A 24,611-nucleotide genomic window follows, 5' to 3' on the forward strand; every position below is an offset into this window, starting at 1 on the left:
GCTGTCAGGGAGCTTGCGCTGGACCCTGCTCACTGTCTTCATCGGGGTTGCCATTGCTGTGATAAAACACAGTGCCAAAAGCAGCTTGGGAAGGCACACGCTCAAGTTGTCTTATCCTCCAAGTGGCAGTTCATCACCGAGGGAAGTAGGGCAGGAGCTGGAGAGCAAGGAGTGTTGCTTCCTGGCTTGCTCCGCCTGCTTTTCTATGCCATCCACACCTACCTACCACACCACCCACAATGGGCTGGGCCCTCTCACATCAATCATTAATTGAGAAAATGCCACAGGCTAGCCCACAGGCCAATACTGTGGGGTCATTTCCTCAGCTCAGGTTCCTTCTTTCCACATGAGTCTAGCTGTGTCAAGCTGACGAAAGAACTAACAAGAATACTTTAATTACTTATTGGACAGGCTCTCACCATGTAACCCTGGCTGGCTTCAAACTCACAGAGACCCCCCTGCCTCTGCCTCCTGAGTGCTGAGATTAAAGGTGTGCCACCATGCCTGGCTACTTTATTATTTAAGTATGTGTGCACAAATGCACATGCATTTGTGGGTGGGCATCTGCAGAGGCCAGAAGAGGGGTCAGATCCTCTGGAGCTGGGGTTCCAGGCAGTTAGTTGTGAACTGCCTGATGTGGGTGCTGGGAACTGGCCCCTGTCCTCTGGAGGAGCAGCAAGTGCTCTGAACTGCTCCATTTCTTCTGCGGCAAACTTAACAGACCTGTCATCAGCCTCCCTTGCAGGTGTGGGTGAGGTACGGGTGGCCAGTGGCTACAGTCTGCAGAACTAAATGCCGACTACTGTGGCTCGTGCCTGAGGAGACCTTTCCTGCCCTCCCTTTTGCCTGTTTCCTGGTACAGCTCTGGCAGGAGGGCGTTCAGAGATAAGGCCCATGAGGGGAAACTGACAAATGAAGACCTGAGCTGTGCAGCCGAAGGCTCCTAGGCCCCAGACGACAGAGCAGCCACCATGCCAGCCCTGGCGAGGTCCAAAGCCTGAGCCCCCCCCAGCCCCCATGCACGGCCTTCACAATTGAGGCTGCAGCAGTCTGTTCTGTAGGTATCCTAATTAACTACTGCACAGCCGTGGGAGCCCTGAGCACGTCCAGCAGCACTTGTTCTGACCCGGATAACAGAAGGACAAGGATGGAAACAACTTGACTTTCTCTTGGTCATGAAGAGCATCCACATTCCTTCAGGACACGGTGCTTCTCCGAGGGTGGCTACTCGGTAGAAGAAGCTGTTCTTGGCTGTGCCTTTCGCAGGGGCCAGGTTCCTGCTGTGGGAAAACAATGCAACAATGCCGGGCAGCTGTGAATGTTCAGAAGGGCGGAACTGCTCCACCCACAGTAGAGTTTCCTCAGGGAACATTGTTGCTCTTTCACAAGCCTTATGTTAAAGCTTTTAACTCTAGGGAGGAGTTAAAACCCCAGGTTAAAACCCTAGTTCCCTTGGTTCCCAGGGAAAACCCGGTGACTTTACAGTGGAGGAGCCCCATTAGATACCCAGGCCCGGTGATCAGCGGAAGCAGCCTGCGGGGATGCCCTCAGCACACCGTGCTGTCCTCGTGTTTTCTTAAGGACAGCATGTCAGCTCCGGACTCCTTGCTCAGTGACAAAGTATCAGACGCTCTGAAACTGCAGAATCCAAGTGAAACGTGGAGCCTCTCGAGCCCTCATTGAATGGAACAGTGACTTTGGAAGTCATGACATCAATCCAAGGTTTACAGACCTTTGTCCTGTCCTGGAGTCATAGCTAGGATATCAGGAGTCTGACATCCTCTCCTTCTTAACCACCCCCATCCTGTCCACACTAGTCCTTTCAGAGATGTGTGCCCCAAGAAAACAATCTGCTACCACTCATCTTACATGCCTCAGGGTCTGTGCGGTTGAACCCTGCACTTTACTGTATTTAGTATGCATTTTGGTGACCTCACCTGTGGCAATTGTGGCCATATAGTGGGTTTTGTTAAAGTAACTTTTTTTTTTTACAGTTACCTTTCTTTTTTTTTTTTTTTTATCTTTTATTAATTACAGTTCATTCACTTTGTATCCCAGTTGTAGTTCCCTCCATTCCCTCCCAATCCCACCTTCCCCCTCTCTTCTCCTCCCTTGCCCCTCCCCAAGTCCACTGATAGGGGAGGTCCTCCTCCGTTCCATCTGACCCTGGCCTATTAGGTATCATCAGAACTGGCTGCAATGTCCTCCTCTATGGCCTGGCAAGGCTGCTCCCCTCTCAGGGGGAGGTGATCAAAGAGCCAGCCACTGTCTCATGTCAGAGACAGCCCCTGTTCCCCTTACTATGGTACCACATGGAGACTGAGCTGCCATGGGCTACATCTGTGCAGGGGTTCTAGGTTATCTCCATGCATGGTCCTTGTTTGGAGTATTAGTCTCAGAAAAGACTCCTGTGCCCAGATTTTTTTTAGTTCTGTTGCTCTTCTTTTGGAGCTCCAGTCCCCTCCAGGTCTTTCTATCTCTTCCTTCTTTCATAAGATTCCCTGCACTCTGCCCAAAGTTTGGTTATGAGTCTCAGCATCTGCTTTGATACCCTGCTGGATAGTCTTTCAGAGGCCCTCTGTAGTAGGCTTCTGTCCTGTTCCCTGTTTTCTCCCTCTTCTGATGACCATCCTGTTTGCCTTTGTGAGTGAGGATTGATCATCTTATCTAGGGTCCTTCCTCTTGCTTAGCTTCTTTAGGTGTAGAGATTTTAGTATGTTTATCCTATATTATATGTCTAATATCCACTTATAAGTGAGTATATACCATGTGTATCTTTCTGCTTCTGGGATACCTTGCTCAGGATGATCTTTTCTAGTTTCCACCATTTGCCTGCAAATTTCCTTGTTTTTAGTTGATGCTGAGTAGTATTCCAGTGTATAGATATACCACAAATCCTGTATCCATTCCTCAGTTGAGGGATATCTGGATTGTTTCCAGATTCTGGCTATTATGAATTAAGATGTTACAAACATGGTTGAGCAAATGTCCTTGTGTACTTGCACATATTTTGGGTATATGCCTAGCAGTGGTATAGCTGGGTCTTGAGGAAACACTATTCCTAATTGTCTGAGAAAGCACCAGATTGATTTCCAAAGTGGTTGTACAAGTTTGCACTCCCACCAGCAGTGGAGGAGGGTTCCCCTTTCTCCACATCCTCTCCAGCATGTGTTGTCACTTGAGTGTTTGATCTTAGCCATTCTGATGGGTGTAAGGTGAAATTTCAGGGTCATTTTAATTTGCATCTCCCTGATGACTAAAGACATTGAGCATTTCTTTAAGTGTTTCTCTACCAAATAGTCATATATCCCCCCAAGGAATTGAAGCTGTCATCAAAAGTCTCCCTTCCAAAAAAAAAAAAAAGAAAAAAAGCCCATGGCCAGATGGTTTCAGCGCAGAATTATACCAGATCTTCAAAGAAGAGCTAACTCCAATTCTCTTTAAACTATTCCACAAAATAGAAACAGAAGGAACATTACCAAACTCAAACTCATTCTATGAAGCCAAGTCACCTTGATACCTAAACCACACAAAGACCCAACAAAAAAAGAGAACTTCAGACCCATATGAACATTGATGCAAAAATACTCATAAACCTAATTCAAGAACACAAAAAAGATATCATCCACCATGACCAAGCAGGCTTCATCCCAGGCATGCAGGGGTGGTTCAATATACGGAAATCCATCAATGTGATGCACCATATAAACAAACTGAAGGTTAAAGTAACTTTTATTCACCTGGTTCAGTTGTCATCTCAGAGGCTTACTGCTGTCTGCCAACCTAGGCCTAGTTCTGGAAGCGTCTAGCTTCTATACAGTCTTATCTAGACTTAGAATGTTTTCAGCCTCTGAGACTTAGTGCTGAGTAAGTTCACCCTTCTAGTTCCTTTTGAACTCTGGCTGGCTGGAGTTCAAACTCAGCTGTTCTGGCTCAAACTCCTCTCCAAGCTGACTGATTCAAACTGGCTGCTCTGAGCTTCTGAGTAAATTGCCTTGCTTGGCCTCATACTAACTTTGGCAATATGTTCTAATCTTCTGGCTCCTCATTCTCTGGTTCATTCTGTCTTTACCTGTGACTAGCCTGTACTTTCTCTGTAAAACTGCCTCTGAATTCCACAAACTGAACAGCCATGAACTCAACTCCACTGCTCTGCCGCTCAGCTCACTGAATCAACAGAAGTGCCTGAATATTGCACTGACTAGAATTCAGAGATCTTCATGACTCTTGTCTCCTAAGTACTAGGATTAAAGGTGTCTACCACCAAGCCTGAACCCAAGCTTTTATTTACCTAAAACTTGCTCTGTAGCGGGCTGGCCTTGAGCTCAGATCTGCTTGCCTCTGTTCCTGGATTAAAGGCGTGTTTGTATTCTAGTCATACAGACCTAGGTCTTTGGCTTCGCTCTTGCCAGGGCAGCCATGTCCTGAATTAAAGTTCTTCTAATGCCCTCCCCTTTTACTTCCGCATTATTGAGTGGGACTTCCTCATGAGAACCCTTGCCCTGCTCACCACTTAGCTGACTGAGTAGAGACGGTGGGTGCTCACTTACTCTGTGGGCCATAACTCAGGAGTGATTTTTGTTGGCTCACTACTTTGAGACCGGGTTTCACACCATACCGAAGGCTGGCACTGAACTTGTGGCAATTCTGCCTCAGCTTGCGGATTCTCTACTATCATCATGTTCCCTTTCAGCTATTTCCTGGCAGTTGGGTGCTCTCAGGTTCTACATCTCTGCCATTTTCTTCCACCACAAGCTGCTCCTAGCTTGGCTTTGCCACCGGAGACCTGGAACTGCCCCTTTAAGAATTTGACGTGGAGGCAGAACGGTGGACGGTCTTGCACTATGAGCGCTGGCTACCGTCTCTCACTGTGAGGTGATGGGCACCCAGACAGTGCCCAACACACACGCGTGTGTCCCACAAAGCAAGCCACCACCCGTGAACAACCGCATGCGCGTTCCCCGAGAAAGCCAGTCCAGCAGTCTCTCCAGAGCTCTGGTCACCTTTATTAGCAGGGTAGCTGCAAGCAGGCTGCTGCTTCCACCAGGACTGTGGAGACAGATTCTGAGAGACGGCAACAGGAGGGACCCAGTGATGGTCAGCTAGAGTGGTAGGAAGGGATAGAGGCACAGTGAGGGGTCACCGTGGCGCTGTCACAGCACAAAGAGCTCCTGAATGTTGTCATTTCCTTCCTGAATATTCCCTGAGCCTCACCCGGAACAGAGAGCAGGGAGCAACCATCCTGTTCACTCAAGTCCATGATTGGCAGCGCCTCTCACAGACTTGGAGCTTCTGGACTCTGACTACTTCCTGGAGACAAAGTCACACTGGCCACATCTGAGAGTCCCCTCCCCCAGTCGGAGCCATCAGTCGTCCCCAATAAGCCTTAGAACTGAACATTTCCAACTGCCTGACACAGCTGATTTTCCCTGGTGATGGCTGGAGGCACTGTCTCCATTTTTGCAAGTCTGCCTGTGACCTGAGAAAGAGAGAGGAAAAAGGACGTTCCACTTTCCCAGGAAAGCTGGAAGAAAGAGAGGGCAGAGGGCAGATGATTCTGGCAGGCGCGGCATTCCACGGAGAGTGAGACTCCTCAGTTCTTCAGCTGTGAAACCTCGTGCAGATATGCAGCCAGCATCTTGGTTCCTTCTATGTAGTTGAACCTGACAGAGACAAACAAGCAAACAACTGCAGCTATCAGCCGCTGTGGAGGAGTCGGTATCCAGGAGGACCCTGATTCCTCCTTTTTACCACCTACAGGCTGGCCTGGCTTTCCGATTCAGCCTGCTGGGAATAATTCACCCAGGCTTGGTGTGACACCTCCTCCGCCATTCCTCGTTAGGATAACCAGTCCTGGCTTGCTCTAGGGCTCAGTCTCACCGGAATCCTGGGAGTGAATGGCTATTGTTCCTGAAGATCAGCTCTTTGACCTATAGCCCAGTAACCAGGTGCCTTTCTCCAGGACTCCTCGTCCTGGGTCTCTACTTCCCCATTTCCTAGGTAGCTACAGGGCTGTAGCCTCCACACGGCCTGTGGCCTGCTTGCCTGGGTCCCTCCTCACTAGATCAGAGGCTCTCTCCATCCTGCAGGCCAGAGGAACCCCAGAATATCTGCCTGTGAGAGGCAAAGGGGGCTTAAGCAGTTAGTGACATTAGGGTAACTTTTCAAAAAGAAGTGGAAGGCTTTTTATGGAGTGCTACAAGCGCGTGATGAACAAGAACACTGGGTGAACCCCGTTTTCAAACTGCCTTGCACCGGTTCTTACTAGCCAGCCCCTAAGGAACAAAGGAGGGTGATCACAGATGCCCCCTCCCCCAATGGCTAGAGGATGTGCCCAACCTCAGGCTCCAGTCTCACCTGTTGAGCTTTTCATTCTGGGAGTGGGCGCCATCATCCGCTGACCCCACGGGTAACAGCATGACATTTTTGCCTGTGGCCTCCTGAAAGGTCAAGGTCACAGGAATACTGCCACCCTCCCTGGTCAGGTCAGGTTCAACACCAAACACTGGGGGAAAGAAAACGAAGAGAAACAATGAACTTTCAGCCCTGGATGCCAGAGAGCTGTCACTCAGCTCGGGAGTCTAAGGAGGCTGTGACCCACCCCACACTTCAGCCCTGCTCACAGCAGCGCAGACACTGTCATGTGCACACATGCTACAACAGCGCCCTCAGGCTCAGGGGCCTGGCATCCACCTCCAAAGGGCAGCCAACCTGTTTTCAGAGCTCTTCTCCCCGCCTGGTAATGAGGATGGTTGAAGTCGGATACCCAGGGCTTCCCACCATGGCCCATGTACACCTTGAACTTGTTGGGGCTGTGAAGTTCAGCAAACTTCTTTGACAAGTAGCTTGACACCTATGCCATGAGCAGAAGAGATACATGATGTGTTATACCTGGCGATTGGTCAGTGGGAGGAACCACACATGTCTAGCCACTGCGACAGCACGCTGGGCACAGTGGTCTACACAGCCTCTCAGGGTCTAGGACGGTCTGTGCTGGGCTTCCCTTCCAGCTGAGTACTGATGGGCATACCCACTGCCGCCACGGAGAGGAGCAAAGCAAGCGACGGCAGCGGAAAGCCAACGTGCTCAATTCAACCCGTTCACCCTTGACAAACACACTGAATTACGACAGCACGTAGACATTGAGTAAAAACCTTGTTGTTTGACCTGACATATTCAACAGACAGGGTGTTTGTGTCCTGAAATGCTGATGCTGACACTTGGCTAATTCTTCCCGGCAGGCTGACTGGATTCAGAGTCACCACGGGAACACAGTCCTGGGTGTTTAACTTGTAGGTCGGTTTAACTGAGCAGTGAAGACCTGGCCTCAAAATAAAAGCCCGCTGTCCTCTGAGAAGACACCTCAGGGTGCTCTTCCCAGAAGCCTCTGGCTCTATCTCTTTATGAAGGCTCTCTGGTCATCAAGGCACAAGCATGTTCCGTGAGCCTCAAACGCCTGCAGCTACTCCCATTTCCGCCCCTCAGCTCCAGGAGAGAGCACCCTTTGGGACTTTCAGCTAACATGTGGGCACACATGAGAATTTGCTTCACACCTTTGGGGTGCGGTCAGAGGTCATAGTTTCCTATGTCTCAGTCTGAAGTGTGTGATTCTTGCTCAGATGGCCTTTTTGTCTGACAAGCTTCTACACTGCTTGCTACAGCAAATGCTGAGGGGCTAGAGTGAGGAGGAGGCTTCTGCCTGGGTGTAAGTTCTTACTGCGTAAGCTTAACATCACAGCAGCCTCAGCTGCCACCACGTACTTCTTGCCCCAACTCATGCCTTGCATCCCAAATACCTGCTCGCTAACAACTTCGGGTATCATGTTTGGCACCAGCCTGATGGAGAACTTGCCGACCACTTTCCTGGGGATCACAGTCTTGGCCCCAGAACCGGAGAAGGCCCCTTCAATTCCATGGAGCGAGAGGGAGGGGTACCGCCAGCGGTGCATCAGGATGTCCTTCTGCAGAAGAGCAGAGGACACAGGCGCCTATTTAGGAGGCCTGGGTGAGGACACAGGCCCCGCCCACAGGACACTGGATACCTGCCCCCCCAGGAGGCCTGGGTGAGGACGCAGGCCCTGCCCACAGGACATGGGGACCCCTACCCAGGAGGGCTGTTCAGAGCCCACACAATGTATAGGGACAACTGTCACACACTCCAGAGGGCTGTGAGCCTTAACAGCCCCAAGAAGTGATGGTGGGTGATGTTGGGGTGTCATAGCGTGGGCTTCCAGTCCCCAGCAGCCTAAGATGTCTCTGCTCCTCTGCGAGCCCTTGTGCCCACCTGCCTGATGGCACAACAGTTTATACTTATTTATCCCTTTGCCTCTGAGAAAGGCGAGAGACTCAGGAGCTCAGCCAGGCCTGGTGCTCTCTGTCCCTGGTCTAGAAGAGGCTGATGCAGGATGCTGCTGGTTTGGCTATGAGAGGTGATGAACTGATAACCACACTCCTGAGTCTGGACATAAACCAAGATAACAGCAAATGGCTTCTGCCTCTACACTCAGCTTAATACCTGGGCCTGGTGGGAACAAGGTGGCCCACAGGCCTACACCAAGCAAACAGCTCCAGTGCAGGAGAGGCGGCTACTCCCTCTGCACCTCCTTAGCTCTCGGTGCTCAGAAGTTGACCCTGACACCTGAGGAGCCTAACATCTCTCAGCTCGGCCACACCCTGCTTTTGAAAACTCTTGAGCAAGGCTAAGGATAAGCCTCTGACCCTGGATGTCTTTGCCTGGTGGGCATGCCCACCACAGGAGCCCTGGTGGCCTGCACAGTTTGTGCGTGTGTGTGTGTGTGTGTGTGTGTGTGTGTGTGCGCGCGCGCACACGTGCGTGTCAAGCAGCACCTTGCAGCTGTGCAGAAGGGTCTTGGCCCCCACGTCCCTGGCGAACTCTTCCATATCGAAGTCAATGTGGTCATAGAGCTCACACTCCTCATCCGTCAGGGGAGCCACGGCGTCGTAGATGCCAGGGACGAGGATTTTCCCCTTCTTGTCTATCAGGCAGCCTGAGGGGCGGAGCAGAGGAGAGATGCTTAGCTGGGGGGCACACAGGCATTCTGAGCTGTCCCGACTCGGCAACTCAGGCACCACAGCACACACGGCGGCCACGTGACAGCAGCAGGACCCGGTGCTTATGCCGCTGCGTCAGGTAAGCAGCCCCACTACTCAGCTTCTCAGAGGGGCAGGTGGAATGCACAAGTTATCCCCCAGCTGTATACCAAGGCATGAACCTAAAAGCCCACACTAGCCAGCATTCCTTTATAATGCCCATTCCACAGGAGACAAGAAGGACCCTACGGTGGGACGCGGTGCTCTCTACAGATCAGTGTCCCTCCACCTGTGGGAGCCTTCATCCTGGGGGGTGGGGTGGAGAAAGGAAGTCACAGAACAAGATGGAGACAATAACCCCACTTAGCTTTGTGCTAGCAGGATGCTGGAAGGGAGCTGTGGTCCTTGCTTCCCAGGAGCTGACCTAGCAGGGGGACCTAGTTATGGTCAGTTGGAATAGATCGAAGATGTCCTCTGAGAGCCATAAAATACTATGCCCAGAAGAAGAAGGCACGCAGGGGTTCCAAGGGACATGCTAAGTGGGACCTGGGGCCCTCCCACTGGATATGGGAGGGAGGGCAGTTCTCTAGATGGCGAGGGTACAGGGAGGACAGGAAGCCCGTAGAGGCAGGAGTCAACTGTAGGGCTCTTTAACTAAAACAATGCCCAAAAGGGAACCTCATTAGAAACACGGCTGAGTGTGCTCACGAAGCTGCCGACACATGCGCTGCAAACAGAGCTTAGAGAAGGTACCCTGCCCCGCTCCCTGATGACAGAGCGCTCACCCAGAGAGTGCCGACCCTGCGCTCACCCATCAGCGAGATGAGATCTGTCATGGCCTCGTGCACTGAGCCACCATACACGCCAGAATGGAGGTCTTTGTCACTGCACTCCACCTGGGCAGACACAAAGGTCACTTCATTGGTGGCTTAGTGGGAGCTTACTTTAATTATGCGACATTGCATTGAACAAAGAACACTTGTAAGACACAGTTTTTCAGAATAACTCTGCTTCCTCAAGCAGCAAAGCAAGACATTTCCTAGTCAGCAGTCTGTTGGACAAGAGCAGAGCCCGTGCTGACGGGGAATGCCGGCTCTCTGACAGAAAACAGCCTCTCTGACCCTGACAGCCCTTTTTAAATGAAGGGCAGAATCTTGTCATTTCACAGAGACCCTGCACAGGTTACTCAGAGGACAACCCCAAACATGGGGCATGACCCTGTGAGCCCCAAGGATCTGGTTCTGACCCATTTGAGTACTGACTAGTCTTATGCCCAGGCCATACAGGTAACCACCATGTGCTTAGAGCCGTCGCCAACAGCGAGTAGCAGATCTGCCCGTACCCCTTGCTCATCTGGTAGAGGGTGCACTCTTCTGATGCCTCAGCCATGGGTTAGAACTTACCTGCCAACATGTGAACATTTTAACTTTTAGAGGAAGGGTTCTCAAGAGCTTTTTTGTCCAAGCCGTCTCAGAAGATCTGCTGTCATCTCATCTGCTCTACCACAATATCAATGTTATTAAGATAATACTGCCTTAATTTGAAACTGCTATGAAATCTGACTTCTGACCTCAGAAATCCATGCCTGGGTATTAGGATGGATTATGGAACCCAAGAAGGGGCCCTGGGAAGTCCTGCGCTCCTCCTTCATGTATGATTAAGTTCTTGGCATTTGCCTATGCCAGGGTATGAAGAACAAAGAGGCTTAGGCGTCAGAGAGAAGCAAGGTGCCGTTGTGGGCGCCTACCTCGATGAAGAAGTAACAGATGCCTCTGAGGCCGTACGTGATGCAGGGCTTGTTCTTCCCCAGCCAGTAGTTGTCTGAAATGCAGACGTAGTCCACATCTTTGAAGAACTTGTCTTTCTGGGCAAAAATTAAGTCATCCAGCCCTTCGGAGCCAGATTCCTCCATGCCTTCCAGGCAGAAGCGCAGGTTGACAGGAATCTCCTGGGATGGGAGACGGGGAGAAGTCCGTTTCCTCACTTTTCTCACAGAAGTGACACACAGGAGACCTTCAAGATTCAGTTTCAAATGCAAGCTCTTCTCCCACTGGCTTGTGGGAGCCCAGGGTCAGAAGGGAAAGTCCCCCACCAGCCATGCCAGGGGATCTCTGCACTCAGAGTGAGCCGTGAGTGAAGGGGAAGCCATGAGAAGGGGGAAGGGCAGTCAGGCCTGGCCGGGGGAGCACTGCGCTTCCAGAGGACCAGGGTTCCATTCCCAGCACAAATGTGGCTGCTCACAGCTGTCTGCAACTCGACCTCAGACCTTCACGCACCCCCTGTGCAAATGCACCCTCACACATGTAATACTTGAAAACACACATATAACACACACACATGGAAGAACAATAGAGGAATGAGGAGAGAATTTTTTTGCTGAACAAGCACCGAGCCTTCCCTGTTGCTGAGTGAGACCTGTCCTGCACTGGGAAGGGCTTGCACTCGGCCAGCATCCTCTGCGCACACAAGCCAACTGTCCAAGGTGCTTGAAGCGAATCTCAACACAGCACTGGAATCTGGATCCAGTGCTCTGGATTCTGCTGCATGAGTTCTTCTAGCTCCAAAGAAAAGGGGGCTGCACACGGGCAAGCAACCAGCTAGAGGCCAAACAGGGCAGAACCGCGGGGTCCAAAGACTTCTGCCAGCTCACAGCTGCCTGGGCAAGGATCACTGAACACCTTCTCCCTCCTGCACCTCTCTTCTGTCCCAGGTAAAACTTTTTCTGGGACCTCGATATACGGAACAGCTACAAGTGAAGTTCTTGGGGCTCTGTCCCATGCACCCCTATGGCCTTCCAACACAGTGTGAGGCTTCCCAGTTTCCGTGCCCGGCTCTTAGTCAGCTGTCGGACAGGCCAAGTGTATTCAAACAAACAACAAAACCGCTCTCTCCTGTGCAAATGATCCCCAGACAAAGAGTCTAAGCCCCTTTCCAGATCTAATGCTCCACACTTTGACAAAAATACTCATTCCTATTTTATTGGGCTGTAAAATTAAACCCATATGCAAAGCCTGTCCAGATACCATGATCACAATCTGCTTAAAGATAATTAAAAGCCTAGGTAGAAAACAGTACTAGCAGGTACTCAAGAGTTAGGATTCTAGAAATACCACCCCCCTTTTCTATATTTTACCAACTTTGAGAAGAAACAACTCAAAATAATCTAACTTTTTTTTTTTTAGGAGAATAAAAACCACATGGAGAAAAGAATTTGCAATATCACAAAGTCTGTTACATTCAGGCAAGGGACCACACTCATGGTTAGTTATAGGTTGAAAATTCATATTAGCCAGGGTTGGTGGCACCTGCCTGTAATCCCAGCACTTGAATGCTGAGGCAGGAGGATTGTCAGTAGTTCAAGGCCAACCTGAGATATATAACATGACTCTGTGTCAAACAAACACACCTGAGCGTCACATTTGGGAGCTGGGTGCAGTGGCACACAGCTAAAATCTCAGCACTAGGGAGGCAGAGGCAGGCGGACCCTGTGAGTTACAGGCCAGCCAGGGATACAGTGGAAGGCTCTACCTCAAAATCAACCAGCCAACCAACCACTACCACCACCACCAAAAACCCCAAACTAAAAACCCCAAATAAATGACAAAAAAGCCCTGAAACAGCCACAGTAAAAGAAAATAAAATTCAGACGTAGGGACGGAGATACGGCTCGGTGGTACAGCAAGTTCCCAGCATGTGTGAGGAGCTGGGTTTGATCTAAGCCCGGAAAGGAGAGAAACAAAGGCCACTTTCTAAGTGTTGGCAAAAATCTTGCGGAGTAGTGATAGTGTGACCTTTGAGCATCTGAAAGATAACCAAGTGTTTAATGATTTCTAGGGCTGGGAAGGGCTGTCATCTTTGAGCTCAGTCACCTATGCTGACCAAGGTGGGGCCGGCTTCCCCCTCTAGTGATCTTTACACCACTACTCACACGCCCTGAGCAGTGGAGAGAATCTGACGGGGGTTGTACCTGGCCAGTCTTCTGATAGGCCTCCAGGGCATTCATCCACCCGGCCACTGGCCCCTTGTCGTCCGTGGAGCCTCTCCCGTACAACTTGCCTGGAACAGCAGTCAGGAGATGCAGTTAGACACAACAAATGAAAAGACCTTTCACAAGCGAACATCTGATGAGGCCTAGCACAGCCACACAGCTGTCCTGAGCACTGGGCTTTTTCCACTTTCACGGCCTGAGTCTCCATCCAACCCTATGCTAAAATCTAGTCAGAATTCTTGCAGCCCAAGAAGCAGCCACGTCAGTGCCTCCTGTTTTCTCCCCTCTCATAGCAACGGTGAGGACAGTGACTCACAGAGAAGCAGGGCCGAGATTCACCATCTAACTTCAGAAAACCCTTACCTGTCCCCTGAAAGGGTCAGACCGCTGTCCCTTTAAGACCTAGGCACCCTCACACTAACAGCAACCTCATGGGAGCCTGGTCTCGGGAAGCTCATGGCGACATCACGGAAGCAGCACACACTGCGCTCTCATCCCAATTTTGATACCTAATCTGAATCTTCTGGGGGCACTAAGCTCCAATTAGCATGGTCGGGCATCTGGGATCAGGGCCAGGGTGTTCCCAGCATGGGCACAGCAGGGCTGGGAAGAGCAGGGGCAGCACACGGCAGGGGCAGGGCGACTGTTTTTGGCGGTGCCACTCACGGATGTGTGAGAGAGGGTCCAAGAAGAAAAAGGAGGTTCCTGTGAGTGCGGCTTGAGCTACCATAAAGACAGATGTGTGTGTCTGAGACTTGGGGGGAATCCACGTGCCCTGGAGTTAACAGCAATGGGTCCATCCCAGTTACGTGGTGAGAGGGGGCACTTATGGGATGAGGTTTCACAAAGGCCGTGTTAAATAAAAATAACTGTTCACATTTCACAGCCAGGCAACAGTCCACACGGAGTCAGGACACATGTGAAGACCAGCTCCACACGCAGTTAGGGGCCTGGAACTCAGCCCTGTGGGGCAAGGCTCAAAGTTAGAAGGTGTTATCTCCCAGGGACTCCCCTGACAGAAGCAGTGGCATCTGGGAATGGAAGCTGAGCGTTTCCCAAGCGGGAGTGAGGAGAGGCTGGCTTCAGGGACTGTGCAGCCTCAGAGCAGGGTGGGTGCTCTAGAAAAGGCAGCAGGATCGCAGGAAACCCTGCTAAGCTCCCACCATGGACTCGTCATGAGAAAAGGAAAACTCTTCTGAGCTTTTAACAACTGAGGCACAAGTGACACACTTCCAGACACTAATCACTAGATTCTGTTAAAAAAAAAAAAAAGTGTACCCAAAAGAGAAAAATCCAGGAGAATATTAGTGATTTCCCAAATGTAGCCCATCTGAAACATTTCCTCTAGTGCTGAAAATGGGCACTGAGTGCCTGCTCCAGTATTGGAGCTTTGGGGGGCATGCACTGTGTGCCCTCACCTTCCCGCTCCACCAAGGTGAAGGGATCGCTATCCCAGCCGTCCTCCAGGGCCGCAGGCTGCACGTCCAGGTGCCCATAAATACACACAGTTTTCTTCTGCGGATCGCTGCCCAGTTTGCCCAGCAGAATGGGAGGAAGGGGTATCTCCGAGCCGTCCGGGAGCTGAGCAGGAGGAGCAATAGAGGACAGTCTGGTCAGTAGACTGGCAGTGTCTGACAGCTGTCATTAAATCCAGCTAGGATGGTCTTATGTGTTCTTATCCATCACCCTCTGCTGTGGAGCTTAAGATCACATCATTTAACAGTCAACAAGGATCCATGGTCTCAAAATCCAATGATCTCCTGAATCCCTTTCCTGAAATCCAGTGAGCATTAACTAAACCACATCTACAGCTAGTTTGATGAACTGCTTAAGGCTGCTTTTATTCAAACCACCAATATACATAATGAAACATTTTGCAGCTTGGGGCTGAGATACAAGTTAACTCATTTCTGAAATAATGGCTAAAACAAAGACAACCTGCAATTGAATGCTACATTTTTGAAATTGTATCTGTAGACAACTAAGATGAACAGAATGGGCCATCAACCAGGATAGGAACAGGGCTGGGGAGATGGCTCAGCAGTTACAAACACTTTTGGCTCTTTCAGAGAACTGATTCAGGCCCCAGAACCCATGCCAGACATCACAACCCTGTCACATCAACACCAGGGGATCCAATGATCTCTTCCGGCCTTTTTGGGCACCAGCAAAATGTGTACCTGTGTACGTACACACACACACACACACACACACACACACACACACACACACACACTCTGTCTCTCTCTCTCACACTTTTGAAAAAATCTTCAAAAAAGAAAGAAAGACTTTAATTTGCACTTGGGAGGCAGAGGCAGGTGGATCTCTGTGAGTCAAAGCCAGCCTGGTCTATAGAGCTAGTTCCAGGACAGCCAGGTCTACACAGAGAAACCCTGTATTGAAACAAACAAACACCCCCCCCAAAAAAAAAAAAAAAAGAGAAAGAAACAAAGAAAGAAGGAAAGTGAATTCACATAGTGTCAGGTAAGTAAAATGGTGGCAGTGGACGCTTCTCCTTGGCTTTCCCCCGAAGGCCTTGCCAGCTGTCCGGGACATCCCCTGAAGAATTTCCTGAGTCTAGAGGAGAATTCAGGGACACACAAATCATCTTGGGTGATGGCCAGCACTTGTGGCCCTAATGGTGGCCCTGGCAGCCCATGTACCTCCTCTGCCGGCTCCTGCAGCTTATCGGGAAAACTGTGATGACAGCAGAGTGCCTCAGGCAGTTGGCCGGGCACGACATCAGCCCTCGAGCACACACGCTTGTTCCAGCATGGACATCGTGCACAACGCTCATGTACTCGAAACCACTTCAAAGAGCTGCTAGGAAAACGCCTACTGAAAACGTAAGGCACAAACGAAGAGGACCGTGCAGTTATAGCCAGAAGCCCTCAAGCCAGACCATCCCGTCACAGCCCAGTGCACACCATTATCCTGGTAATGAAGCTAGACTAATAATTTATGATTAGGAGGTAAAATGGGCAGCAACTGAAAATGACAAGGCAAGGACAACGTAGGTGAGGGCTGAGAAAAATCTCAGCTCCCAACCTTCAGCCTGCAAACAGGTTAGACCACTAGGTGGGTGGTCGGGATTTGTTCATTGTTTTTTGAGACAGGTCTCCCTGTCTGGCCTGAGATCCCTGTTCCTGCCTCTAGAGTACTGGGATTGAACCCACGCTCTGCCACACACAGCAGGTAGTAGGAATTCTTAAGAACACATAACTTATTTTCTAAGTAAACTCTGCTAACAAAATACCCAGGTACTTCTTGACCCTGGCAGCTCCTAGCCTGCGTCATGAGGGCTTGGCTTGCACTTCAGATCTCATGAGGTTGGCTGTAGCCACCAGGGGAAGAAAATCCTGCCTTAAACTTCTGGGCACACAGAACACATGGCTTCTCCCGCATCTGGCCTGACCAGGGAAATCTCTCAATTCCTTCACGAATGTGGTTGTTACCTCATGTGAAGTAGTCTTGGCTTCTGTTTTTTCCCCTGCTGGGTTTCTCTAACAGCGGAACACCTAGCAGCCACTGTGTCTTTTCACAGAGGGCCTTTTTAAAGTACTCCAGTGGTAACATAATAGGTGCATTTATTTTAAGGAAACAACTCTTAAAAATGGTTTATCCCACCTAGTGATTTCTTGTTTGTTTGTTTTGACACAATGGGAAGAATGGCAGAGGCCGTGAGCAGAAAAAGCAAAAGGGAACAACCCTGGCATTTGGGAGCCCAGACTACAGAGTAAAACCTTGCTTAAGAAACACATAATAATACAACTTTTAAAAAGACTAAACAAAATGTTACAGGAAACAATATGAAGAAACTTAGTTTATTTCCCTAACAGAGGGGCATATTTGCTGGGAAGCTGCTATTATATCTTAACTGTTAAAATTGTCATCTGAAGAAAACCTCAAGAAAAGTGCTGGCCCAGGAGTAGGAAGGCTGGATTTGAACTCTGCTTTTGCCATTAAGGCACTAAGCTCCCAATGGCAAGTCCACCTCTTAGCTGAAGTATGCAGGGTGATCTGAAGGGCCCACCCCAAGTCCCAGAACTGTGCATTCTACTGCACACCTAAGTCATCAGACAAAAGACCCAGATAAATCAACTCTTGCCACATTTTGCAACATAAGAGACTTGTAAGATGTGAAAACACAGCCCTGTGGTGGTTGCCCCGCCTTTAATCCCAGCAGCTCTTGGGAGGCAGAGGCAGGTGGATCTCTTTGAGTTCAAGGCCAGCCCTGGTCTACAGATTAAGTTCCAGGACAGCCCTGTGTCAAAAAACAAAAACAAAACAAGCAAAAAGATTTGAAAACACAGAATGGAGTCAGGTGTGGTGGCTTACAGCTGAAATCCCGGCACCTGGGAAACTGAAGATTGTCATGGGTTTTGGGCCAAGTTGGGTTACAAGAAGGAAGACCCTGTCTAAAACCAAACCAAAACAACAACAACATGAGCCTAAAAAAATCATGTGAAACTAAGGTAGTAGAAAAATATATCATAAAGTCAAATTATTGATTTAAGTCAGAGGGCAGCTGGGTGTGGTGCGCAAGACTTAAATCCCAGCAGCTGGGAGGAAAAGGCAGCGGGATCTCCGTGAGTTCCAGGCCAGTCTAGTCTGGCCTGCCAGGGCTACACAGTTAGATTCTGTCTCAAATAGAAACCAAAACTACTAACAAAAACTGGAAAGCAGACAAGTTTTTCCTAGCTTGCCCTCTCCACCCACAGATCATTATAAGAAGTGCTGGCGGGCAAGAGAAATTTTGTTATTAATTTTTATGTTTTTGTTTTAAGTATATTTTTCTCTTTTATTGAAAATGGACTTTTTTTTCCCTCCTACAATATTTCCTGATTACAGTTTCCCTTCTCCCTACTCCTAGCTTCCCCTTTCTGTGTCTCATTAGAAAGAATAAGCTTTTAAGAGAAAACAAAAATAACAAAATATAACATAAAAAGACACAACAGCACCTATCACATTGAAGTTGGACAAGGCAAACCAACAGAAGGAAAAGGGCCCACAAAAAGGCACAAGAATCAAAGAGCCAGTAGCTCCCACACTCAGGGGTACCACCACAAAATACTAAACCGAAAGCGCTGACACACACAGAGGACCGGTGCAGGAAGCTGTTACTTATAAGGTGAATCAGCTAATGTGTAACGCACACTAGTGAAAGCTTTGGTTTCTGGGAAATGACAGTCTTTTCACTTACTCTTAAGTCACTGGCCTCCAGCTCACCTTCCTGGAATAAAGTGTGCTGATAATCGCTAATCCTTTAACTCACCCCAAGCGAGACAACCAGTGGGACGCACACAAAGCCAGTACATGCTTGCTTTCAAGAAGGGTGGACCATCTTCAGTGAAGGTCACCCAGGCCTTGCAGCCTCTCCCACCCCCAGGAGAACTGTCTGCTTCCACTTCTGTGGGCTCATACCTTCTGCCTCCCAATGTCCACCAGCTCATACCTTCTGCCTCCCAATGTCCACCAGCTCGTACCTTCTGCCTCCCAATGTCCACCAGCTCCACGGAGCCCCCCAGCCTCTGCACGTCAGCAGCAGCCACCTCCATCATCCTTCTGATCTCCCCTCGCTTCTCCGGCCAGGCGGACACGCTCTGGATGGCCACCCAGTCTGCAAGTTTCTGTTTGTAGAGAGCAAGTGGAAAGGGCTCTGAAATGCTGCTTTTTTAGGGCACGCGAGATGGGCTCACCAACGGACCTTTGCTGACAGCTACTACCCCGCTTTATGAGCGGAGCAGACCTAGATCAAACAACAAGACTGTACCGTCTCTACCCTCAGAATAAGCAGAAAGGAAAACATGCCAGAATGTGCCTTTTTAGCCAAGCATGATTATAAACCACACAATTCCATAAATAAGTTTGTATCTATAGTAAAAAAAAAAAAAAAAATGGCAACATGCAGAAAATGTGCTACAATGTTGCGATCCAAGCTAGTGTACTCTCTCCCCAAGTTTTCTAAGGGGTAAGTTTTAGAGTGAAAAGTCAAAAATGGTTCTTCCAAAAGTAAACTAAGGTCATTATTCCATCAGATAAAAACTGAGCAACAGATTAAAATATATCATAGAATCACTCAGAACCCACTCTAATGAAACTGTTTTTTTAATCTGAGTATCACAAGAAACCATAGATGAGATTACAGAAAAATAAAGAAGTTACTGAACTCTTTCCAATGACAAGAGTATAACTTTCATCATCAAGAGATGAAGAAACATGAAACTTTAATATTGATCAAAATGGCATAACTCGTATCAGCGTCTTGAAAATCCCCCAGATCTGACAAGGGTAAAGCAGGTTTTGTTCTTCTGGAAGAAGCAGACCCTCACCTTGACATAGCGGTCCTGGTTTTCCTCGATGTACTGGAACACGGTGTGAAGGCCTGACATCTTTCCGGCAGACTCAGACCGGCAAAACTGAGCAGAGAGAACAGTGGGTCAGACCTGCCTGCGGCTGGACGCAAGTGGCCAGAGGCGCTGTGCTGTGAGGACTGGGACTCCACCCTCCTGTCAGCACGGGGTTGCGACACTTAATCACAGGACCTTCCAGGAAGTGACCGCACTTCAGGGCCAAGAGCTTGGGAAGGAGTCAGAGGCTCAGACTGATCTTCCCTTCCTTGTTCCAAAGAAAAGCCCATAATTTTTTTTTTCACCAAAAAGGACTGCCCCAGTGGCAGACAATCTGAAGAAAACTAAAAGTGGGTAGTTTCCACCAGATCGGTTTACCAAGCAATTCGGTTTTTAAGACAAGGTCATACTCGATAACCATAGCTGCCCTGGAACTTTCTGTGTTGACCAAGCTGGCCTCACACAGAAATTCTCCTGCCTTCTGAGTATCGGGATTAAAGATGTGTGTCAGCATGCCTAGTTGGCACTTACTTTAAAAAATGTTATACTTTTTTTTTTTAGACAGGATCTCTTGTGGCCTGGGCTAGCTTTAAACATCTGTTCCTCTTGCCTGTATGTATGTATGTATGTATGTATGTATGTATGTATGTATGTATGTATGTATGAGTTGGGATTACAAGTCCAAACTACCAGGTGTGTGTGGTAATGGAGGTTGAATCCAGGATTTCTTGCATGCTTTGCAAGCACTCTACCAACTGAACTACAGACCCGATTTTATAGTCTTAAAGCACAGGGTGAACTATTAACCTTCTGTCAGTACAGAAGAAATAATCATTTCAAAGATCTCAATAGAAATGTCACAGGACGGGTGTGGTGGCAAATGCCTTTAATCCCAGCACAGGGGAGGTTAGAGGCAGGCGGAACTCTGAAAATATGAGGCCAGCCTGCTATATACACACAGAGTGAATTCCAGGCCAGCCAGAGAGACAGTGTGACCCTGTCTCAAAAAGCAAGGAAGTAAACAAACAACTCCCCCTCATATTCTGGCTCTTCAACTGCAAACCTACACCCAGCAGGGTCCAGAAAGCAAGATGAATTCAGCTGAGGACCACTGACATCAAGGGACTCGGCTCAACGTCCCTAAGAGCCAGAGATGAGGAAACGCCCACTTTGCAGGAGTGCCGCCACGGAGAGCAGCTGGGCGCCGAGGTCTGAGAAGCTGCGCAGTGTAGGGGCGCGCATGGATAAGCACATTTCAGGCACTGCACAAATACACTCAGTGCCTGCTTTTTCTGGGCAGGGTTTTTCCTGTTTAAAAACAAGACAGTGTAGCCTAGGTTGTCTTGAACTTTTGATATTCATGCTTTCACCTGCACTTGCTAGAATTCCAAGTGCGCACCAATACAGCCAGTTCCCCTGGTACTGAGAGTAGAAGCCAGAGCTACAACTCCAGTCTGCTGGGCACAGGTTACAACATTCCGTTTTCATCTCTGGGACCCCGGAACTCCTGCACTCTACAGAGGCAGGAGAAAGTAATTTGTGGAGCTGTTTTTAAAAAAGGAATCAGTGTGACATACAGACGCCTCAAGCACTGAGATTTGCAACTGGTGTCTTCTCTTTCTTCAAATATCAAGACTTTGGCTTAACTCAGCATAGGTGAAACACAGCTTGGTGGTGCTGGGGGCTGCAGAGCACGGCTTCTGGATCGCCGGCCAGCTTCTAAACAGGGAGAAGGCGATGCTCTGTGATGCCAGGTGTGGCGGCTATGCAACACACTGAAATTTCTCCAGCAATTGAAATCCCAGGGCACCTCAAATAGCAAACGCGATTGCTGCCAGAATGGGAGACGGAACTGCTAGGATCGCTCCATCTTGCCTCACACAGCCTCCCCTGACAGGGCGGCTGGGAGACACCACAGATGCTGCTGTGGCATCAGTTTACACGGTGAAACCTTGCCCTGCAGGCCCATCTGCTACACGGGGTAGGTTTCACCAGGGCTCTGTTCTTGCATAAATCCCAATCACCGCGGACTCACATTCTCACAGCTAAACCAACAACTTTGTTACTAACGTTCCCGCAAAGATGTTGGATCTGAGGTTCGCCTTTCTCTGAGGGCAGTAGCAGACAGGAACCAACTACCCCAGAGCTCCCAGAGCACCTTAAAACGAACCCTCCCTCTAAATTGTCCCTCCAGACACAGCGAGTTAGGCCCGGTTCCACGCTGCCCCCCACTAGGTTCTGATGACCCCTGCTTCCCTTCCCCCAACATCAAGGCCATCACTTGGAATCCATTTATTAAGGTAAAAAGCGGTGCTGGTGGAGCTGAACAGAAGCCGTCTTCCTGCCAAACAACTTCACTATCTGTAAGTCCGAAGTTCTCAGGGAGCGGCACAAACCCATCCCAAACAGGGCCTTCGCCTCGAGTCCGAGAGGACAAGACTGGCTGGAGAAGATTGGCGGCCTTCAGGGTTAGTGTCATCAAACGTCCACTCCGCTTTACAAATGAATAAGCTGAGACTAGTGAATGAATGAGCGGCCTAACCGCAAGAGCAAGCTGGCAGAGGGGGTCCTCTCCCCTGCGGATCCACCCTAGGCAAGGTCCAGGTGGACTCTGCCCGGGGCCTTTGCCCCCAAGGAGCGCCTGGCGCCAGGCAGCATCCTGGGACTCCACGTTAGGGGTGAGGGCTGCCCAGCCTTTGCTCCTTGCGACCCCTCGGCCCCCACGCCGCTACGCAGGCCGGCCCGGACGCACGGCCCATCGGCCGCGCAGGGCGCACGGGGTGGCCGGGCTGACCCGGCACTGGTGGGGCTCGGCGGATCAGAACCCACCCCTGCGGCGGGGGAGGCCTGCGTCCCGGGCTACGGCCCTGCGGAACCGCGGGCCGTCGCCGGGGCCTGGGTGACTCAGGCCTGGGCTGACAGCGCGTCGGGGATCGGGGCCCTCCCGGCTGCCGCCGCCCCCACCCGCACGCCCCGGGGCCCCGCACATCCACGCAGCCCGGGGCGGCTCCCCCACCGTCCGGCCCCGCACCGAGCCCGCCGGCGCCCCCCCGGGAAGGAAGGCCCACAGACCGCCCGCTTACCGTGCCGGTTCCGCACCACGTGTCCCTGGCCGCCCGACCAGCCAATGCCCGGAGGCCTGGGGCAGGCCCCGCCCCGCCCCGCCCCGCGACGCTCCCCGCCTCGACAGCCAATGCCAGGTCTCCTCGGCACAGCCCCGCCCCGTGCCCCGCCCCTGGCCGGCCGTAGCCACGCCCCTCCCCGCCCGCGAACGCTCTCCTGAAGGTGTTCAAGGCCATTGCTTCAAAGCGGGCGCCTGGAAGTCAGTGCCGCTCGGAACCCCGAAGCGAGGGGTTTCCCCGGGGGCCCGCGCCGCTCTCCTGTCCAGCGGAAGCCGGAATGGACGTCCTGCGGCCAGCGCGCCCTCCGCCTAGTCCATTTGATGACAAAGCGTAGAACTTGCTCAGTCTCCCACGTGCTGGGGTTACCAGTTTGTGACACTGTGCCAGCCCCTCCCACGTTTTCTGTCCTGTTTTATTTTGTTTTTGGTTTGCCAGACAGGGTTTCTCTATGTAACAGCCCTGGCTGCCCCAGAGCTCGCTCTGTAGACCAGGCTGGCCTTGAACTCACCGCCGCCCGGTCCCTCGCACCCTCCCACATTTTTAATTAGACAATATTTTTGTATGAGTGAGTGTTTCGCCTGAGTGCATGTTTGTGCACCGCTTGTGCGCCTGGTGTCAGGTTTGCCAGAACTGACGGCGAGCTGCAGCGGGGGTGGGGGGGGGTGGGGGGGGTCCCTGGGACTCCTGCAGGCGCATGCACTCTCGAGGCTTCTCTCCACGCCCCCCCCCCACAGTTTTAAAGCTGCTCTGAGAGGGTTTTTTTCTAGTTACAAGGAATATAGTGTCATATACTCCGAAAACTCGAAAACGAAGTGATCATTCCTCTTTTTAATTTTTTTTTTTTAAAGGTTTTTCGAGACAGGGTTTCTCTGTGTAGCCTTGGCTGTTCTGGACTCGCTTTGTAGACCAGGCTGGCCTTGAAGTCACAGAGATCCACCTGCCTCTGCTCCCTTGAGCGCTGCTATCAAAGGCGTGCGTCAGCACTCCTGGCTTGATAGTCTTTTAGCTGATGATTCTGTCATGTTTTTCTATAATATATATTATATATATATTAATTTTTTATTTGATTAATATATAATTACATCACTCTCTCCCTCCACTTCCTCCCACCACCCTCTCCCATGTTCCCTGACCTCTCCAATTCATGGGTTCTTTTTCTTTAATTATTATTTTTACATATAATAATAATATATTACTTTAATACTAGAGATTAACTCAGCACCTCAGGTACTCTAGCAAACATGTCCACCAATATATATCCACCACCAACAAATTATATATTTATATGTTTATTTTTATATGTTTATATATAATATATACTTATATTACGTATGTGCACATACTCACACATATATGTATAAATACAAACACACACACACACACACATAATTTGATGTTAGTTTGTGTGTTTTGTCTGTTTTTGTTTCAGATGTGTCATCAGGCAGTGGCGGCACACACCTTTAATCCCAGGACCTGAAGGCAAAGGCTCTGTGAGTTCGAGGCCAGCCTGGTCTACAAAGTGAGGCCAGGACAGCCAAGGCTACACAGAGAAACCCTGTTTCGAAAAACAAAACAAAGGTATGGAGAGATGGCTTAGTGGTTAAGAGTACTGACTGTTCTTCCAGAGGACCAGGGTTCAATTCCCAGCACAGCTGTCTGTAACGCCTGTTCCAGGGGATCCAACACCCTCACATAGACATACATGCTAAGATTAAAAATAAGCCAAAAAGATGTAACACAGCCCAGGTTGGCCTTAAAGCTGCTATGCAGCTGGGGTCACTGGTGTGTGCCATGCCTGACCTAGAATATCTTTGACTTTAAACATTTATTATGCTATGGTTTTATTCCATGTAGGGGTGTGTATGGTAAGGCAGAGGTGTGGGTGCCCTGGAGCTGGAGTTACAGGGTTGTTGTGGGTTCAGGAACAGCTGCACACTGAGCACTTGGACACCAGACTCAGACTGATGGAAGTTTTCCGAATGCTGAACAAAGACTGGCCATTCAGGGTCATAATCTGTACTCAGGAGCCAGACTATGAAGCTGGTCTGTTTCTAAGGCAAGTTTTTTATACAAAAAAAACCCATAACTGTAACCAGGTAA

The 24,611-nt window shown here is 50.0% G+C and overlaps 1 protein-coding gene across 2 annotated transcripts; it reads right to left on the bottom strand.

The window, feature by feature from the left end:
* Positions 1-4,988: 4,988 nt before the first annotated feature.
* On the bottom strand, positions 4,989-22,536 carry Cndp2 (carnosine dipeptidase 2). Of its 2 annotated transcripts, XM_055598763.1 has the most exons (12): positions 22,473-22,536; positions 19,372-19,458; positions 18,526-18,669; positions 14,458-14,620; positions 13,019-13,107; positions 10,799-10,999; positions 9,863-9,947; positions 8,848-9,008; positions 7,797-7,961; positions 6,712-6,853; positions 6,358-6,505; positions 4,989-5,663 (listed from the first exon to the last, which is right to left on the bottom strand). In XM_055598763.1, the coding sequence occupies exons 2-12, from the start codon at positions 19,429-19,431 to the stop codon at positions 5,594-5,596; spliced, it is 1,428 nt and encodes a 475-aa protein (XP_055454738.1). In that variant the 5' UTR covers positions 19,432-19,458; positions 22,473-22,536; the 3' UTR covers positions 4,989-5,593. The 2 variants fall into 2 exon arrangements, with proteins under 2 accessions (XP_055454738.1, XP_055454739.1); XM_055598764.1 differs by lacking the exons at positions 18,526-18,669; positions 19,372-19,458; positions 22,473-22,536 and adding an exon at positions 18,464-18,484.
* Positions 22,537-24,611: the final 2,075 nt, after the last annotated feature.

This window comes from Psammomys obesus, unplaced genomic scaffold, assembly GCF_907164565.1.
Source record: "Psammomys obesus unplaced genomic scaffold, mPsaObe1.curated_primary_1811, whole genome shotgun sequence".
Lineage (NCBI taxonomy): Eukaryota > Metazoa > Chordata > Mammalia > Rodentia > Muridae > Psammomys > Psammomys obesus.

Excerpts from the sequence above, each read along its gene's own strand:
- Cndp2 (XM_055598763.1), bottom strand. The coding sequence starts at position 19,431 with ATGTCAGGCCTTCACACCGTGTTCCAGTACATCGAGGAAAACCAGGAC. Across the intron at positions 9,009-9,862 it reads AGATCTCATCTCGCTGATGG|GCTGCCTGATAGACAAGAAG; the intron begins GTGAGCGCAGGG and ends TCCGCCCCTCAG. Across the intron at positions 6,506-6,711 it reads GAGAAGAGCTCTGAAAACAG|TGTTTGGTGTTGAACCTGAC; the intron begins GTTGGCTGCCCT and ends TCTTTCCCCCAG.